This window comes from Dromaius novaehollandiae, chromosome 1 (assembly GCF_036370855.1).
Source record: "Dromaius novaehollandiae isolate bDroNov1 chromosome 1, bDroNov1.hap1, whole genome shotgun sequence".
In the NCBI taxonomy this organism is placed as follows: Eukaryota; Metazoa; Chordata; class Aves; order Casuariiformes; family Dromaiidae; genus Dromaius; species Dromaius novaehollandiae.
In genome coordinates, this window is record NC_088098.1 from 204,108,192 (window position 1) to 204,129,090 (window position 20,899).

The 20,899-nt window shown below is 36.5% G+C and overlaps 1 protein-coding gene across 3 annotated transcripts in view; it reads right to left on the reverse strand.

Annotated features, from left to right (window-relative positions):
• Positions 1-20,899, reverse strand: part of CEP126 (centrosomal protein 126) — a 39,545-nt gene extending 18,646 nt beyond the window's left edge. For 2 of the 3 annotated variants that reach the window (XM_064505100.1, XM_064505099.1), the window contains exons 1-5: positions 20,669-20,899; positions 19,409-19,534; positions 9,741-9,886; positions 8,255-8,360; positions 2,429-2,627 (exon numbers count right to left, since the gene is read on the reverse strand). In XM_064505100.1, the coding sequence (XP_064361170.1) occupies positions 2,429-2,627; positions 8,255-8,360; positions 9,741-9,886; positions 19,409-19,534; positions 20,669-20,742 (651 nt within the window). In that variant the 5' untranslated portion in view covers positions 20,743-20,899. Of the gene's footprint in view, positions 1-2,428; positions 2,628-8,254; positions 8,361-9,740; positions 9,887-19,408; positions 19,535-20,668 lie in introns of those variants that run through there. The other variant, XM_064505101.1, reaches the window with a different exon arrangement.

Sequence of the window (20,899 nt, forward strand, 5' to 3'; positions counted from 1 at the left end):
GTAAAGTCATTTGGTGAAAAGCAATTCAGCTACAGACCACCACTGAATTTGGTTTGATGGCTCAAACCTAACTGTTGCACAAAATAAAAATCTATCACTCTACATATTTTAAGCACAAGAATTTTGGAAAATGGTAGAAGGGTCACTAAAAGCCTTGACTTACTGCTGAAACTATACAAATCTTTAGGGATGGAAAGCTGGGAACACAGCAAATCTAGTGGTAAGGGTCTACATAGAACTTTATTGCCCTGCAGGAAAGAAAAGAATTTTAGGAATCTTTATAATCCTGTCGGGCCTGTAAAAACAGAAACAAAGAGAGGTCGGTCAAAGGATCTCAATGGATTGTTAGACTGCAAAGCATGTGCACAGAGAAGTATTTTGACGTTAGTTTCAGAAAGACAAGCGCTGTTGAAATGACTTTGGACAACAGACAGTTACAAGACTATTGAAGCCCATTCATGTCAGTAACATTACTAAGTGTATTACGCTGTTTCACATCACTATAAGTCACAAAGCATACACACACCAGCACAATCCAAGTATTAAACCTTGAAACTCAGACCTCAGAACAATGACAACAGCTTTCCTGACGATAATTTTTCTAATTGGAGTCCAAAGCATGTAATTTCAAAAAACAAACTCCAAATGTTTCAAGTATAAATATTTATAATTTGAAACTATTTATCAGAGGGAAGAAGCTGAGCAACCCCTAGTGGTAGCAGAAAAATAAATTATAGGAAAAAAAGGCAAAAAATTTTACAGAATCCAAAGCATTTTCAAAACTTCATTAAAACTTGTAAACACAAATTCCCATGTTATATACAGTGTCCATAAATGATTATTTATAACACTTAGAGGAAAGGGTCATATATAATTCAAGGCAGTTTATTCCATAGAATTCAATTAGAATGTGATGATTTTGTTTGATAAAATACAGTACATCACAGTCTTATGGTATAGTAAGAAAAAATTTTTTTACACTTTTTATAATTAAAGATAATTGATTCAAAGAGATTGCTTTTTTTCCTCTAATTGTAAGACATCCTAATGCGGCTACTGCCAAGCTCAGCATCATTGAGGGAGGGAGTTGCAAACACTATACCAACTAAATGCACAATTTGGTATTAAAAAAAAAAAAAGTAGAACTTTCTATATTTTGTTTGAAAGTGGCTACTTATAATTCAGCTTTATAAGCATCAGCTGTCTTCTCTGAGTGGACTTTCCCTCTTCCTTCCTTTAGGCTTGGAAATAAGAATGAAAACAAACCAACAAAATTGCCAGATCAAACTGTACTTCCAGTCTCCTCAACCTTCATGAAATTTACTCCAGTAGAATGGGATTTTCTCTGTTACCAAGAATTCTCAAGGCTCTCATGAATACCCATTTGAACAAAGCAGGTATAAAGACGGAGATAAATATGCCTGAAGGTATCGATATATTTTGAGTTCTTTGATATACATGATATGTGACTACACACAGTCCTTCAAAAGTTATCTGTGCAGCTATATAAAGAGTCAAAGTCCTTGCTCTTTTGTCACTAGTGATCCCATAGCTCTACATGTCACCAATGTAAAGGGATGATGCTTCATTGTGCCAAGGTCATTTCAGACACCAACAGCCCAGTGGGATAATATTCTAGAAATATGAGAGTAAGTCCAAAATTATGTCCTCTTGTTTGCAAAAAATATAATATTAAATACAATATTTCCAATATCGAAGACAACATTGACTAACCTAAAGTCACACACTTAAAAGTACAATTTAAACAAATCACCTAGGAGCTCTGTTCTTGATTTTCACTGAGTTTCTAAGGTAAATTTTGAAACTGATTTGGATCCAAAAGTTAGTTTAGGCCCAAAGTTAAGGAGTACTCCAGGGCTGTTACTGGAACATCTGCATCTATTCCAAAGATGACAAAAAAGGACATAGAGTCTCATAAGACTTGAAGTCAATGCCTAAGAAATCACCACACATTATGAAAACATTGACCTACCATAATTGTAGCGTTAGAACATTTTGTGCTGCATTGTAGCAATCAGTGAAACAGAAACTTAAGTGTGAATTGCAAGTAGCCAATTTAAGTTTGGAGCTAGCACAAGACTCCTGTGATAGACTTAATGGCCAGCTACTTTAGAGCCAGGAGACACAAATTTTATGTTTACAGAAAGAAAACAACATGACAGGTATCTTTGTGGAATTTGTGAAATTCTATTCTGAAAACGCCCCTACAATTTTAAAGATTTCTGATTTCTAATTGAAATATTTTAATAAACTTACACTAAATGATCTATTGGTAGGGCATAGGCAATGTGCCTTCAGATGCTATCTAATTGGTAAAGTGTGCCTAATGGACTTTTCATTTTTATTCTGCTCAAGAAACTTTCTATTACATTTAAGAATTGTTATGAACTGCATTAAAATATCATACCTCCAAGTTGCTGAAATGCTGTTTTTCAAGGAGTTGTTGCATTTCTTTCAGATTTTTCTGGAAGAGAAGCTGGTTACAATCCGTGTTTGTTCTACTGCTCTCCTGTATCATTTTATCACAGCCAGCCATTGCTGAAATCTGCTTCTGATGGAAATAACCGTTTCTAGATGCTGATGAGGATGAAGTGTCATCTGTGTTTCTTGATGCAAGGAATTAACTTATTACTTTGACTTATTTCTATGCATCAACTATACACTTTCAAATATGTTCCTTTCAAAAAGTATACAGCATCAATAATTGCCTGGAAATTAAATGATAGCTAAATGATATGTAACTACAGGTGGTGCTGTTAGTACTGTCTGAAGCTAAAACTGTCCAACACTTTCCATTTTAAACCTTCTTTTCCATTACTTATAAATTGTCAGACTTTTCTGACTGGGTTGTTGGGTGACTGCCTCAAGCTGAATTATTCTGGAAAATGTCAGCCAACAGTTTGGTCATTTTCACAAATGGAACAAGGAGGATTTTTTTTTTTTTTTAAACAAGCAAAATGGCCTTTATCTTTCCATAAGGTTGGCTTATATAGAGCATGACTATATACTGTTGCTCTCAGATATTTCATTACTTCAGATGGCAAGAACGCTTTGTATTATCTGAAGAGCTCAACTCTACTGATGACCTGTAGCGTCAATAATGTGGGACATTAAAGAATCTGTATTTGCTATCTGGAGAAAAAAAAAATCTTAGGAGTATCTACTGCAGCTGTATACTGTGGTCAGGGTGAGCCAAAATCAAGATTGATGAAACCACAGGTTTCTACAGGCTGAGAGTTAGCAAGAACCATGGGGCTCGTTGACACCCAGGAATTAAAGAAACCAAGAAGCACGTCAAGTCAAACGACAAAGAAAATGCGCAATCAGAGGCTGGGAAAACAGGGAGTCTGTAACAAGATACGGTAAAGAATAAATAGCAGGCAGAGTTGGAACAAAATTGGATAAGATCATTAGGAATAGGAACCAAGTTTTGGAAAACAAGAGGCAAGAACTAGGTATCAAGGATGACAAAAGCAAGAAACAAGTTACTTTAATCAAGAAGAAAGGCAAGCAGGAAAAATAAAAAGTAAAAAAGAAAGAAAAAGACAACGCACTAGCTCATAGGCTAATCAAGCCTTAGTTCCTTGGAAGCATAACTATTACAGGTTGCTGGCTGTAAAGCTTGACTGCTTCGGCAGAATACTTTAAGAACTGATACTGATCCTGCTTTTTGGCTCCAAGCTGGTTCAAGGTCCCTACAGGCGCTTAGTCAGGCATATCCAAACCGGGACTTACAGAAACCTCTCACTAGATCATGATTTGGATTCTGATGGCTGTTCAGTAGAGCCATAACCCTTCCAATTGATTAGAAAGCCAAGCTCATGCCTCGCTGCTTTAGGATCAAGTATCCATTGTACTTCATAATGATTACGAATGGTGGCAGAAGGAGAGTAGATCCTGGAAACAGATTATCAGTATAAACTTCTAGTGAAGTTATGTGTAAAATTGGTATACCTTTACCAAAGAGGGGAGATGCAGCCTTTATTTTACCAGGGTGGTCAGATCCAAGATTTGAAATGATATTTGGTCTCAGCAATCCCTGGATTACATGTAACTAACCAAGCCTTACTGTCTATTCAGTAAGCAGATACTTTCTAACAATCCTGGGATGCATCTCTCTTATATAGTTCCTTAGTAGCAACAACATAGTCCTTCGAATATTGCTAAATCTGGTGAAAATGTTTAGCTAAGTTTGTACCAAAATGAATATTTATTGTACATGCAACTAAAAATTAAATCCGTATTTCCAAATATTTCTCTTATTTTTTTAATGAAATTTGGCCTGACAAGACGATCTACAATCCATGTTTTACCATTCTTCATTTTCAGTGAAGGTGATGGTGGGGAGAGGTATTTCTTTCAGATTTCGGCAATATACAGTCAAGGAACTAACAACAAGATGAGACTATTTCATGCCACACATAGCTATCTTTCTTAAGAGTTGACAACCCTATTCAGTAAATTTGAACTTCTGTGCAAGGTTGCAAATATGGACACAGACCTTATCATTCTCTGTTGCCTATCCAGCAGAGATGCATTATTAGGAAACATGTTCCTAGTTGGAGATGGTTACTGTATGTCTAAAATAAGTTAAAAAACTCAATGACCCTTTTCCTTCATTTTTTTCCATTTCTTCAGCTTACGTTTCCACAATATCCTCTTTTGAGCCTTCATCTGCTTCATCCTCCTCTGGTATCTAAAATTATGCTCCCTATTAAAATCAGTACATGTCTTTTGAGTCTATCTGTGTCACCAGGGGCGTATAGTATAACAAGATTTTTTCTGTATTTATTATAACATTTATAATTTTAAAACAATGGAAAATGGAAACTTTTATCCCATCAAGATTATTATTTTTAATTTTATATAATTTATATGATTTATGTAAGATTTTATATAATCCTCCCAAAACACTGCCTTATTTTATTTATAATTTTATAATTTATAATTTTATATACTTCATAAAATTTGCATAAGATTTTATATAGTCCTCCAAAAACATTGGCCTAATTGTACCGACAGAGATATGTGTTTCGCAGTCTAAAAAGGAATCTCTCATTTCTGAAGAGATGGTTGCTAGCAAAAAGGAAGAAAAACTTCTCATTTATTTTACTCAGAGAGCTGGATTTTGCCTTCTTTTGAATGGCAGATATCCTCCCCTCCAACAAACCTACCGTATCTATCCTCTTTTAAAGACTTTGTTACTGTAGACCAGACTACTATATACCTGCTCCCCCCATCTGTTTTTTTGTAAAATGATCCAGTATCTATTTGAATGTTTATATCATTTACATTTATAAAAGTTTTTACATTCCAACTTTTTTTCAAATAACATCTTTGACAGGTCATAATTAAGGTTCTATCCAAAGACTGAGCCTAATCAAATCCAACTGTTTTTAACACAATCAGGGAAATGCATTTGTACAAACAGTAGCACACCCTTTACACACCTAATGTGCACACATCCCCCTGTCAGTCAACGATTTGATCAAAATCTTTGCTTCAACATTTAGTAATTAAAACTTACTGCAAGCAAAGTAACTTTACTATAGGTAGAAAATACAATCCTACACTCCTTAGGCATTCCAGCATTTTTTGCTTCCCTTCAAGAACAGGTAGTATTGCTCCATTGCATAATTTAATTTTTTACAACCATTAGAACAGACATTAAAAATTCTAGAATCTTATAAAATTCACCCATATCTAGTTGGGTTTGCAGCCATATTTGTCTTCAGTGTTTAATACAATACCCATTTCTTCCTTTAGAATGGGACTACCAATGAGTTCTAAACATTCTGCTTCTGAGGGAGGGTAAATTCTAAAGATGATACAAGATATTTTATTTGAAGGTTTAAAAAACTGTAAGAAGGGATAGAAATACAGAAAGGAATCTACTGCCTTATCTGTGTTAGTTACTAGCTGTTCCTTCATTTCCAATTAATGGGATTGTCAGACCTTTTTTTAAGCTTTGTATCTCAGGCTACCTTCTCAAAATCATTTCTCCATCAAAGAGAGATGACTGCACTGACTTGCAAGAAATTCATCTTCCCTCTGTCTTCCAATTTTGCACAGTTTTTGGATCAAGTCTGAAAGTTATATATTACCTTTGTGACCCACACTAGCAGACAACTCTGGCTCCCAGACCAAAGCGATTAGCAACTGGCACTAGAAACCGCCTAGCACTAACATATTCTAGAGCAGACTACAAGAATCCATGCTGCATAGGATTTGCTCAGTTTCAGCCGCAGTACTTATAGAAGGTAAAGTACTGTGTGAGATGCAGACAAAAATACACAAAGTACTTTCTGTCACAAGGAATGAAAAAAGTAAACAAATTCTGTTACCGTTAGAATGAGCAAAGCCTTATTTCCTACAGATTTTTATCCCTCACCCCTATGCACAAGCCTGTACTGCAATAACTCAGTTCTTTTTCCCTTACTATCATCCCCGCAATATTCTCCACATCCTCCTTCCCCCACCTTGTATGGCTCCTTCCCAAGTATTTTAGTTACCAAGTGGGCAAGCAGCAGCACATTGTGTGGCTGGTTCCAAGATATTCCTGTGCTGATGGTCTTATCAGTATGAACTGGCTTGTGAGCTGCCAATCAAAATGGCTCAATGCGACTCGGCTTTCAAGCCTTTTTTCTGCTGGGGTCACCTGTTTGAATGATTCCTCCTTTATCCCATTGCCAGTTTCAAACTCATAGAAGTGTTTAGCTTAGCAGTAGTAGCTTAGCAGTACTCGTAGTAGTGCTAAGAACCTTTGAGGTTCTTAGCTCTAACATTTGGTTACTAGAGAAGACAGACTGTAAAAGAATAGGAGCACATAAAATTAATTTCCTTTGGAAATCTGTTTAAAAAATGAAAGTGAGGAAAAGAATGCAGTATCATTCTTACAGGACAGTGAATTTTTTAAATTGTATGGATATAATAAGGAGTGACAGCACTGTTATACTGTAAGAAATGGAGGAAATATTGAGTGGCTTGAAGTCTTGAGAGAAAACTGTGAGTCCCTGAGGCACAAGGAGCAGTTTGAAGGAAGATGGAATGTAAGAAGAAGGATGAATAAGAAAAAGGATGAAAGTAGGGAGGATAGGTAGCAAGCTGCTGTCTTTAACAGAGCCTAAGGGTTAAAAGAGACAAATGACCAGGGAAGAGAGGAATTTCAGAAACATCTACATTTTTCTGCATAATTTCAATTTATATTTGACAGGAAGATTTTGTTTTGTTTTGTTTTTATGGATGCAATCCCCCTTATTATGTCAAACCAATGTAGTTGTTGCAGAACTATATGCATTTTAACCTGTAGAGAGTGTGAATATTTAGCTCTGAGATGTATGAAATAGTCTGTAATTTTCTCAATTGTCTAATTTATTGCCTGCAATCATGTTTAATCATCAAATTGAATATTAAAGTACATTGGAGCCCAAAAGTACACAGAGACTTTTTAGACAGAATACATCTATATTCTGAACATCTGCACAATTTACAGCATGCAGAAAATAATAATAATAACAGTAACAACAACAACAACAACAACGATAAAATCCTGGACTGAGTGGATAAAGAAATGAGAGGTTGGAAGGGGGATAATCAGGAAGGAATATCTAATACTGCAGATAAACTATACATGAAGAAATATCTTGTGGTAAGTCAAGGTATCAGAAAGAATAGTTTGAGTAGAATGAAAAGAATGGAATACAAACTGTATGTGATATAAAATGAAATTATAGGGGAAATTGTGATTAGGAAACAAATGGGTGTTCAGATTCTTATAGAGAATGACAAATTGAACAGCTGGAAAGAAAACAGGACCATGGGATGAATATACAAGCTAAAATATCCTTGAATGTCAAAAGGAAAACACTGTATGAGAAGCAGCAAATTATCCAGATAGAATACTTTATACTTCATAGAACAACAGATGGTTTGATAACTATGCCAATCTGAGTCAAGCTGTAACTGAATGGGGACAGGGTTAGCCCCTGACTATTCCCAGACCTCCACTGAAGCCCTGAAAGGAACGGTTTGTGTCAGCTCCTTTGCTGTTTTGCGTAATGGACACAAACAATTTAAGGATGTCTCAATATTTTAATTGGAACAGTTCACAAAAGTGCTTTCTTTGTCACCAGACAGATTGCCTACAACCTCTAAGAGAGTAAACATCTGCTGTTTATTGAATACACTAACCAATTTACTACTTTTGATCATCAGAGTAAACAAAAATGCTTACCTGAACTTGGTTTTGTTTCTGTTAGGCAAGCAAAATCCTCGTGTTAAAACTGATCCTTTAATTTGGTCAAGAGCTTCTTCTAACTGAAAAAACGCTTTTGTCTGGACTAGAGTGATTAGAATAAAAGATGAAATAGGAAAAAATATTTTAAAAGTTATAATATCTTACCATAAATGTTTTGATAAAGATTCTTAAATTTGGGACCCTAAATCTGGACTAAATTAAAATAAACTGAGTGGTTTGATCTTCAGAAATGCTGAAGCATTTCTGGTTCCTCTTAAAAAAAAAAAAAAAAAGCCGTCCCATTTAAGTGCTTACAGTAACACATGGCTTCAACAATTTTGATATTTGTTTTTAGACCACATTATTGAAAAAGCAGGCAGTTAAAAATACAGCACCAACTTTGTTTTTACATCATGATTATTATGCTCATGTAATAAGCCAAAATTATGGCTTGCAGGTATTTTACAGAGGCCAAATTGTGACTTAATAGTTGAATCAGTGGAGAAAGAAAGAGTCTAGACAGGCACAAGTTGTTGCCTCTTACAAATAAGGAAAGGTAGGGTAGAAAGTGGTAAAAGTAGAATTGCTATAAAGAAAAACCAAGAATAAAAAATGTGATTTGATATATTGCTAAATAGTCTGGGATGTTAGTAGAGCTATCAAGAAGCCCTGAAACAGTACTACTCTATTTTGTTTTTTTAATCTGACATTTGATCTTCAAGTCAGAGACATTACCTCACAGTTGGCACAACTGCAGTTGGGAGAGTAAATCTTTTAAAGAGTATCTAAGTAATGTACCATATCTTGAGAGTTTCAACACTGCAAAGTTGACTGGAAATCAGACTTGGCTGAAGCCGTTAAAAACTCCTGCCAGTCTGCACTGACTCCAACTAAGAAGGCAGGAACTGAGCTGAAGTGATCGTTACTTCCCAGCAGGGATAGAGCAGCCTATAAAGCTGACTAATTCAGTAAATGTTATGTAATACATTAATATATTCTAAGACTGCTTTTACTTAATGATAAACAAAATACTAATTCTTGAATGTTTCATATTCAGGGATTCAAATGGGGGATCATTATATTATCCTAATAAATTTCGAATGACATTATAATACCTTATGCACAGCTGTGAAAGCGCAGTATTATAAGCAATAAGCACACTGCAGTGAAAAAAGTGCAGGAGAGAGAGAGGAAAAAGAAAAAGGAAGCTGCAACATCCCTGGCGGCTGATTACATACTGTGATTGGCATATAAGGAAATATCTCATAATACAATTTTTAGAGCAGAAGTTTAGTTTTCTTATTCCCTCTACCCAAGTTCATTGTAAATATCAGATCGGAGCTTCCTGACAACTATGTTTTGCTTATAGTAATAAATTCAACTGGTTTGAGTGGTTAATTGTTCAATTTTGCCCCAATTATATTTTGTCAACAAACAGACAAATGCATGCATCGCAAATAATTTGAAATTTTAATTTACAAACCTATTTTCTTGTGCTGAAAAACAGGGACGTGAGCACGCTGGAATTTTTCAGTTGCTTCCTGAAGTTTAACTTTCCTTTGCTGCAGAACTTGCTCTCTAAGTCTTTGTTCTTTTTCTTTTTCTTGCTTCCATCTTTCTTCAAGGGCTCTGTATTTAAAAAGCAAATGTAGATGATACCTGTGTTTTCTAATTACACTAACAGAAATATCTTTAACTTATTTGCTTATTATCTTTTAATTTTAGTAAAAAAGCTTGCTTCTCCGCAAATTACATGCTGTAAACTTCCACACAGCTGGATTTTTAGGGTTTGTCTGAAATTAAACAAGACAGTACATGACAAAGAAGAGACACACCATAATCATTTTATTTCCTTAGCTTTAATCGGAGATTTGATTCCTTCTTATCCATGAATTAACACGTAGATTCAAACATTTCTTGTCACTAATGCCACTTTCACCACATTCTTTACATTACCATGCAAATTTGCCATAGTGGACAAATCAATAGGAAGGGGAAGAGCAAATGCTGTGCGTGCTTGCTTTTCAGGAGCTGTGAGGAAAAAGTAACAGTTTAAAAGTTCCTACTCAGAAATAACACAAAGGAATTAGACCTTCACCTATAAATATATAAAAGTTTGTATCAGCTTCCAGTTGGTGAGAAACTTCCTGAAAGATGATCAGATTAGTAGCACAAAATGGAATAAAACAGTAACCTGAAGCTACCTTTCATGACCGACAAAATCAGTTATTAATAGCAGCATATGTTGAAAATGTGTACTTCTGCTGGCTAGAAAGCAAGCCGGGTTCTGATCTAAAACAACCATTGTCACCAAAGCTTTCCTTCTGTAGGCACAACCTCGGTGAAGCTATGTGAAAATTTTATTCCAGCTGACCAAACTTTCGCTGACAGAATTAAACTACATTCTTGAGTGAAATACACCCTCTACCAGTAAAACTATTGGCACAGTGCCTACGTGGGCAAACTAATATTTAAATATGTAACTCTTCACGTTGAACTTCTAAAAGGTCTGCTGTGCAAGGATCACAGTAACTGCAAGCTTCCTGTGTTTAATTCTCTGTATGTTAGAAATGTTATCTGACTGGGCACTAGGACACTAAGTAGGATCCTACTCCAAGCCAAGATTGGTGGTAAAGGAGGTAGTAATTTTTAGCTGGAGGCTCTTTGTTTTTCTCATCGCAGTAAGATACCTTCCCGTATCTTTAATAAATTGTAGTTGCTTCACAGAGCTTGTTGCTTAATGGAGCATAGCTGCTACTTAACAGTGCTACTCCGCAACTCTGTCTATTTTATTTATTCTTCTTTTCAGGAAAAAGTTCACACTGAAATATTCAGCTTTACCCTCCCTACTCCCCTTCCAAACTGCTGAATGATCACCTGCAAAAACAAACAAACAAAAATTAATTTGAAATAGGTACCTTTTATTTTTGGAAGTCTAAAGACCATAATTATACAATAGTAAAAAACAGGAAAAAAAGCCAACAATAATTCTTAAATACACACTTTTATGGGCATATCATCTTTAATCCTCTTGGAAGCCAAAGTGTAACAGACACAGAAACAAAGAAATTTCAGTATTTTGAAAATTCATATATACATGGTTATCAGAATGTATAGTGAAACTAATTCCCTATTTTATGGACAAACTATTGTGCTTGATCAATAGGCAATATATATTAAAAAGATAAAAAAGTGAAAATGCACTATAAACAGATTTTATGCAGCTATTCAATTCTTGCATGACAAAGACTACATACCTGAACTTCTGGTATGGTGACGACTGTACTGGATTAGAAGTTCACCATAAAACTCGCTATACCATAACAGAAAACTGGAAGTTGTGTTATAATATGACCTCCTCTCCCCTTGACTGCCGCTAGCACGTGTACCTCCATATAGCTACAGAATGAAATCTTCACACCTCCCATACACTTAATGTTAAACTCAAGACAGACAGTGGGGCAGCATATGAAAAGATAAAAGCAAGAAGAGAGACAAAAAGTGCAAAATGATACACTGCTTCTGCTAATGCATACAACATTCTGGACCAATGCTCTCCAAGGTCAGAAGTTGAGAAGTCAGTGAACAACATAAGCAATTACTACTTCTACCTGGAACAAAAATTTCCCCCTTCACAAAGGTCCAAGTCTCCCAATAAGCACTATTCGTAACAACTGCCTTGGGAAGCAGCTGCTGAGACAATATCCTATAATGTATTCAGCCTGTACCTTATGTTTTATTTTAACAATCTATTTATTGCAAATGCTACTTAATAAATGTGTACTTTCAAAACTCCAGGTTAGTTACTACAATTCAAGATAACCCATCTTCTAGAAATGAGGAATCATAAAATTCTATAGCTTTGAATGAAGGCTGGGACAGAAGGTAACAAAGATTCAAGCAAAGAGCAAGCCTAACAAAAAGTCCGACTTAAACAAAGCACAAAAATAAAACAGACTTCCAGCCCAAATGTACAGCTACATCTAGAGATACTATAAGTACAAAAGCTTAGATAGCCCCCGATAATTAATAGCGGATGTGTTTTTTCTAATCTGATTTTAGCTATCTAAAACTCAATAAGTTATTACCAGAATCTGTATGAGAATGATAGGGTACTTTCTGCTTGTTTGAGATAGTAAATAACAAAATAAACCACACTAAATTGTACCACGGTATGCATAGCTTCATTGGAAGTTTTAACATATCCCTTCACCCACTGGAAAAGGGAAACTTTAATTTGAACTTGAATAAGAAAATCAGCAAATATAGATGAAAGTTTTAAAAAGTTACTCCCTAGAGGTCCTACCCAATATACCTTGCACAAACTACGTTCTACTGACTGTGAAAAAGCCCCATGAACTTCCAAAGGAACACAAAACTGGAAATCAGTACTTCTGATTTCTAGTCCTGGTTCTGCTTCAGCACCTTTGCTCAAACTCTTCTGAAGTAGCAGCAGCAATGAGGGAGGAAAAAGAGGAGAAACAGTCACACCAGCTATCTCAAGGTGCCTAAATTGTAAGTCTTGCCCCTACATAGTCCAAGCAAGGAGACAGGTAGTCTAATTCACTGTCTGGAGGAGCCTAAATTAAGACCTTGCTCTGAATTGTCAAAAAGCTTATTTAATATTTCAGCAATGCTGCAAGATCTCGTTTTTGTCATTTATCAAACAAATGTGCTAAAAATCATGTTTTGCTGTAACATATAAATACTTATTAATCACTATTAAGCAATACAGATTATTTTCAAACAAATACTTGTTCTAAATCATTTATAATTTCTGCCATATAGAAATGGTATACTGAAATTACATCCAACAATATACTACAGCAAAAAGTTAAAGGAAAAAATAGACAATGTGTTGCTTCATTATTTTGATTACGTATCATAGCAATAGTCTAACTCACATAACATGATCCAAATATTGCGCATTTCATTTGCAAATTTCAGTTTGTCAGCAAATAGGACTGGTTTGTCTTGAAGCACAAGGTGAAGACAGACAAGCAGTTATCCAAATATAGAAAGAATTTGCAGAGAAATATGTCCATATGAAATATCTTCTTACAATTCAGTTAAAATTTCACAAGAATATTAATTGTTAGTACACTACTGAAGTTTCAGAAATGGAGCTAAAGTTCATTATCAACTTTTAGTATTCCAATATTTTGCTCGAGGTAAAATCTGCTATAGAAATCTGAAATGTTTAACACCTTTATCCTGACTGAAAGTATAGGAAAATAACAATAGAGAAAACAGATTTGCTCACCCTGGAAAGTATTTTTAAAACATTCTTCTCCATCCCTTGAATATTTTTAAGAAGCAGCTCAAGAAGGACTTTATTTGAACCGCAGTTGTTAAATTCAGACATGTGGGAAATTCTACAGCTTTGCACCTGGAGTAATTCCAGAGAATAACACCAAAAAGGAAAGAGTAAATTCTGACAGAGCCTTTCACTATTTATTTTCTAAAACAGTTTTGGAGTGTGGAGTAAAGTATACACTTTTCCACATTCCTAATAACTGGAATATAAAAAGACTCTTGTTCCATATAGTTGGAAATGGGCAAGTCTAAATGCTGATGCAAGAGGTCTTTCTCACCACAACTCATCACGATCACTGTTTGGTTTGGATTAAGACAAGAGGGGGGAAAAGCACCTTATTTTAAATATAAGGAAATGCATTAAAGACATTCAACGAAGCCTGCATCATTAACTTCTTGACCTTACAGAATGTAAATTGCAACACTCAGATGCATTATGTAAAATAAATAATTTTACAAATGTACAATGGCACCTTACAGAAAAACAGTTAAAACAAATGTTAGTTCATCTACTCTCCTTAAACCAGCAGCTAGGGTTCAGATCACAGATATAATATTGGCAAAAGAATATGACTTAAAAGATGGGGAGTTAGCAGAAGTATTTCCTGACTGGTGTTTTTTTAACCTAGTTTTTCTGTCTACTATAAACAATCCAGCAGAGCAGCAATTTTGCAATGGCTGCCAAAATGTTTATAGCAAATTTGGAATATGAAACTTAAAAGATTTAGCAGTTTCACATATGCATACATTATGTGGAAGGTATTCTTATGTTAAAAACAGTAGATTAACCAGATGGTGGAACTATTTCCTGGTTAATTTTATTAAATTATCTCCACGGTGAAGTGATGGATGGTACATTCTCAGGTGGACTAAATGCTTATTACTACTTTGGATAAAAATAAAAAAAGGACATGTGTACACTGCATATGGAATACCAAGAAATGAACCTTTTGATACTGAGTTCATATTATCCATTAGGATAAAATGATCTATCGTCATAGTGTTTGCAAACCACTGCACGATAATTTTAAAATTGATATAGAATGGTGCTTTTATACTTAATGATTACAGCAAGATCAAGAAAAGGCCATATGGTGGTGTTACACTCAAAATCTTTCTTACGGGCAAAGAGTAAATACACCTTGCATTCTTAAAAAGGTCTGCTTAGGTTGCCCATAAATCAATTATTTACTTTAAGTGAGATATTTGCCAGGGCCATAGGAACACACATTAACTGCATTCATGGTCTTCTCTGATTATCTCATGTTCAATACGAAAGGAGAGAGAGAGAGAGAGAGAGAGAGAGTGTGTGTGTGTGTGTGTGTGTGTGTGTGTGTGTGTGTACACACATATATAATATAGCCAAGAATTTATTGTTAGAATAACTGAAATCCTAAGAGTCTAGTCATTATAAATCCTGATTTAATTGTTACAGAAAAAGAAAAAAATAATAACACAATTAGGATACTTCTATATAGAAGAAGCCTTAATATTAGAAATAATACAGTTTAAGTTGTTATACACACACTTAGTTTCTACCTCTGTTCCTCTGGGTCCTAGGGCTGGTAGTTTCATTCTGGTAGTAGCGTGTTATAGCAAGGTGTCAGCATCCGGAGTCCTTTGTTGGGAGGAATACAATGTTCATGTTGATGGTTTCTTCCCCACTCTAGGACCCATTTGGAATCACTTTTATATGTTTGCTAACACACCTTTACACCTTTGCTCTTTCTTCATTGGTCTGCAGCTCCACATTACATTAGAATTCACTATATATAGTACCTTTTATGTATGTTAGATACCATTTCTTTGTTCTCTTTGCTATCCCTAAAACCAATTCTGTCCAGTTCCAGGCCTGCATTTCTTTAATGGACCATTGGTGAGTTATTTATAGGCGTGGGGTCCCCAGTGCCTGTCTGTGCCCCATCTCCTATCATCCCATGCCACTCCTCTATGCTGCATCCTGTGTCTCCGTTCCCCAAGGCCTCTGCTATCGTACCAGGCCTGTGTTTCTCTACAGTACATCATTGTATTAGAGTCATAAATATCTCACTCTACATAGACTAACTGCTTGTTACTGCTATCTGTATAAAACTTGGGTTGTAGCACGCAAAGATAAACAAAAGCAAAATAAATTAGCCACAGACACCTGGTCAATTAGAGAAACTGCTGTCACAGCTAAACCAAGTAAAACAAAGCTGAAGGCAGGTCAAAAAAAGTTCAGACGAAGCAAGCCTGAGAAGCCTAAGTCCTGAGGCCCTACAAACTCCGCACAAAGCCTGTGGCCTGTTACCAGCAATGGCAATGTTGTATTATAGGTCTACATGGTTACACTGACCATTACTTTTTGCAGATTCATTCTAATGTAGAAAAAAATACTACATTCTTATGAATTTACCCTTTCTATTTAATAAATGTTAAAGTTTTTCTTCCATTTCTGGCACTAGACTGTTTTTCATTCCGTATCAACAACACTGATAAATAATTTAAAGGGCTTCTATTAAATAATCAATGATAATCAGCCAGTAGGTGGAGCACAAAGCTTGTGCATATATTGAAAATAAAGTATTTTTGAAAAAAGTACCAGTAATGTAAATAGATTGAAAACTGATATACCTAACTGACAAAACATTTTCTTTCCCAACTACAGCAGATAGTTTAAGTATTCGGATTTCAAGGTAATTCAGTATGTTGAACCAAGACAGCTGACTCTAAGGTTTACTTAAAAAGGCATATAGACAATTGCAATAAGAGATTTTCCATTTACAGAACCCACTACCTACCTGAAACCAGTAACATCACAGTACAGCAGGACATACATTTTGCACTGAGCAATTACAGTGCGATGGCTACAGTGCCCAGCAAATCTGCAGCTGGTGTTTCAATAGTACTGTGGTATACAAACACAAAATACAAAAGCTTATTCATTTAGATCAAGTATGTGCTTAGTCAGTACCTCTTATTTCTGGAATATTGTTATTTAAACAATATATTTTTGGGAGCTACTGCCCCAGAGCATATTAATTTTTAACCTGACCGTGAAATTACAGCATCATGTATTAGTGAGGCAATGAAGGAACAGACTTAATTGCTATTCAGGCAATTTGTATAAAGACATAAAGATAATTAGTAAACCTTGTTCATTACAGTTAAGTACCGTTGTCAGAACTAAGGAGTTGGATCAGTACAGGAAATGCAAAGAAGCAGTTTCATGACATCAGATAGGATATGAATATGGTTCCCTTTAAGTATTCATTTGGAAAAGATCTGTAACTTAAGTTACTAAGACTTTGCTTTCCAAAGCTATACCTGTTCTTTTTTGTGCAAGTGATATTTTTGTCTTTTACTAATAAACTAATTAACTGAGCACATCTTATCAGAAGCTGAGTATTTTTAATGGTGAAACTGCTCTATTTTAGAGGTATTGACAACAGATCAACACATTATTGTCTGGGAAAATTTCAGTATAAGTACATTTAGAAAAGGCTGAAAACAAAAGACTTCAACTTTGCAAGCTCTCTATATATGGAATTCTCATTAGCTTAAAACATGGTGGGCAGTGAGGGCTATCAGAGCTGGAATCAAGCTTGGTATGTAACTTGTACTTTAAAGGTAGGCTGGTGGTGAATAGTTCTTCAAGAAATGACAGGAAAACAAAACAAAATCACATACAAGTTTTCCTCCACAATGCAACACAAATTGAATGAACCTGAATGACAAAAAAGACTGAGAACAACCTGGAACTGTGCTCTTGCTTCCCTAGACCTATTTACTAAAGAAAAGTCATTAGTATTATTTTTCAGCAGGGATTTTTCTAAATTTAAAGTTGGAATTATAAAATAGGTAGTCATACTTTGCAGTATGTGACTGTTTGCTCCACAATTTGAAAGAAAACAAAACAAAAAAACACACAAGAAAATTTCAGATTTTAAGTTATAAAACAGCAGTGCCAAAAATAACTTCTGCTACATGCCTGTAAGCCCTGTCAGGGAGATTTAGGGTGCAGCCAGGTACATATGTAGAGCATGAGAAAGTAATGCTATCCTTAAGAAATCATCATCATAGCTAACAACTTTACATGTTTATTCTTAAAAATAATGGATCTTGGCTCATGCACAGATCTGAGGCATGACTTGATGGCTGATCCACTAGGAGATCAATCACTTCCTATCTACATAACTGTCAGGAAAAAATACTCAGTTTCAATCAACTTTTTATTTCCAAATTACTTTCTTCAATATATGCAGTGAACCTAAATTTTGAATTTTATTTCACAGGTTATTAACACTGTATGCATTTACTATCTTCCTAACTTTAGACAACTCATTTTCAGTTATTAGAGGAAGATTTGTCACCACACACTTCCATCTGAACTGCTTATTATGCTTGTAGTTATGTTATTATGCCATTCTCAATTATCACAAATGGAAACAATTCCATTTTATGATTACCAAACCTAAAATTTTAACTGGCTCACCTGCGTAACTTAGATTTATACTATGTTTCCTAAGGCTACAATGAAATTCATATGGAAATGCATTTTTATATCTATGAATATTAGTTTGATTATACTAGTCCAGAAAAATATGCAGACTGCCTAGTGTTTGCTTTTACATTAGAGTATAATATTTCACGACCAGCAATATGATAAACAGCACTCATTTCAGATGCATAGTGTTATAGTGGCATCATTCCAGAAAACTGAGACATTTTATCTTTAAGCCAAGGCTCAGTTTATTGTTATCTGCAAAAGTTGCAGGTCACACACTGTCTTTAATCCGTCCCAGGTGATTATACTTCCTCTTCCATTTTTCTCTATATTTTAAAACATTTGCTGACAGCACACTATATCAAGCTATTGTCAAGCTAAAAGGGCAGTATAAACAATATCTATTGCTTCTCTTATGAGTTACCAACATATTTCAATTGTAAACATCATATAACAGAAATTATCTGACAGGGGGACCATGGGGGATGAGCGTTCCAGAGTCAACACATGGTGGAGGAAGCTGCTCTGAGGCTGGGGCTCGCTCTGAATTGTCCCAGAGAGGAGCCCATCTGTCTCTGCTGCACGCAAAGCCTAGTTTCTAGATCTATGTGACAGTATCATCTGAGTGCTTCGGAAGAGCCCCTATGCGTGTTAAACTATTTACAGCACTTCACTGAAATGTCTGAGGATATAATATATTCAATCCATTTGTCACAGAGTATTTCATGGCTTTGCATTTGCAATGTATTTGGAAAGGCAGAATATTCAAAACTCCTTTTAAAGTGTTAATATATTTTTATATAAATAAAGTTTATGTATTTTTATATAAATAAAGAGTAACTTTATTACAAATATATTTTGGTACTAGAAGGCCTTAGTTTTGAGTTCATTGGGAAGCGGGTGTACAACGGCTCACCACATAGGAGGGTCACACAACCAAAAGCGCACACACTTCAGCAGACAACGATACTGGAGACTGCCTGCCCACTCACTCTCGGGTAAGTGACATATCTGCATTGTTACACATCGTTGAAGCTAATAAAAAAAAAATGAAGAAAATACTAGAAACGCAGGGCAGAGCCACAAAATGAGAACACTACTTACTTTTATTCCAAACAGTAAAAGGTGGCTAAAGGGAGTAATGAGTAACTCTGAATATTGTGCTTTTTATATGTTCTATAGCAAGAAACTAGATTAGTGAAACTTTAAGGCCTAGATTCTTCTGGAACAAAACAGTGATGCTATTTAACAGACTATTTGAACATGCGAATAGTAGAAATATATTGAACTGCCTCAAAGTTTTGACTCCATTCTTTACAGTCTCCCACCAAAAGAACTTAGCTACTTACTTCCTTCTTCTGTTTGTCTCTACAAAATATTTTTGTGCCCTCCGCCGACATACTTTTTGATCTTCTTTCAGTGCATGACGTTCTTCTTCTAAATCGCATTCAAACTGAAACTTTAAAGATCTGTCCCTGATATCGTGTTAAGGACAATAAAAACTGTATCAAACATCTCAGAAAAAGGTGTAATATGACTGAGGATTTATGACACACCTCTTTGGGAAAGGGCAAACCTTATTCATGACATACCAAATGCTGCTATGCTTTTCAACTAATTACACAACAGTTGGTCCCATAAATATGTATTATGGTAGCACTTCTTGTTTATCCAGAGAAAAAATAATTGCATCTTACTACTTACAGTGTCTTTAACAAACACCAGAGGCTTTGCAGTCATCATTTATGATACCAGCAGATGAAATCTCACCTTTATTATGTTTATGTGATGATAGATCTTTCTGTTATCATCCAAATCTGTGACATACAGGCACATTTATCACAGGGAAAGTCTGACCCCTCCCCACTTCTAAAGGATTAGCTGAAATGCATTAACATCACTAGATAAAACAGCGCTCCATACAGTAAGTACAAGCAGAGGTTAGAACTTTTATCAGTATTATTTAATTCATTACTTGCATTCAGGTAAGAAAATAAGGATTCTGGAATTAGGATGGAAAATACACTTTCGAAGGGCAGTATCTTTAAGACAAGAAAAATGAATGCTAAGTGGACTGTCACTCAACTTTTCTGCAGTTTAAAAAGTAACATACAAGTTTGCTTTCAAGTCATCACTGAGGCAATACCCGACAGACAGGATTTGCACTTCACCAGCAACCAGCCTCGCAGTAGTGCTCACATCCCTGGTTTATGAGCGTCAGGGTAGCGTGGCTGACCCAGACCCCCGAGACGTCCGAGACCCCTCGCTGTCCAGCCGGAGGTGCCCAGGGGCCCGGCACACGCACGCCGGGGGTGGGAAACGGCAGGACTCTTCAGGAATATTTACTGTGTCCAAGACAGAGATTAGCAGGTTCGACATTTTCGACTGATTCCGTAACGCAGATTTTTTTTAACGACCCGCAGAGAGGGGAGAGGAAGAGCCCCCCCAGCCCCCCACACGGGACACCGCACGGCTCCCCCCCTCTCCGGGGACCCTGCCCGTCTCCGGGCGGCCATGCGCCGTGCCGGCTGCCTGCGGACCGCCCTCACGCCTGCCCCGGCCCGCCGCCGCCCCGGCCCCTCGCCCCGGCCGCATACGCGGAAGGATACGCGGAGGCGCCACTGGGAGCCGCGAAGTCCCGGCGGCCGCCGGGGAGGTTTCGGCCCTTCCCGCCGGGCTCCATTCAGCGCGCCGGGGCCGGGGCCGGGGCCGGGGCCGGGGCCGGGGCCGGGGCCGCCCCCAGCAGGACGCTCCGCGGTCAGGGCCGATGGCGCAGCCGCCCCTCAGCGCCACCCGCGCGCGCCGCCATCCCGGCAACCAGGGACGCCGCTTCCTTCGCA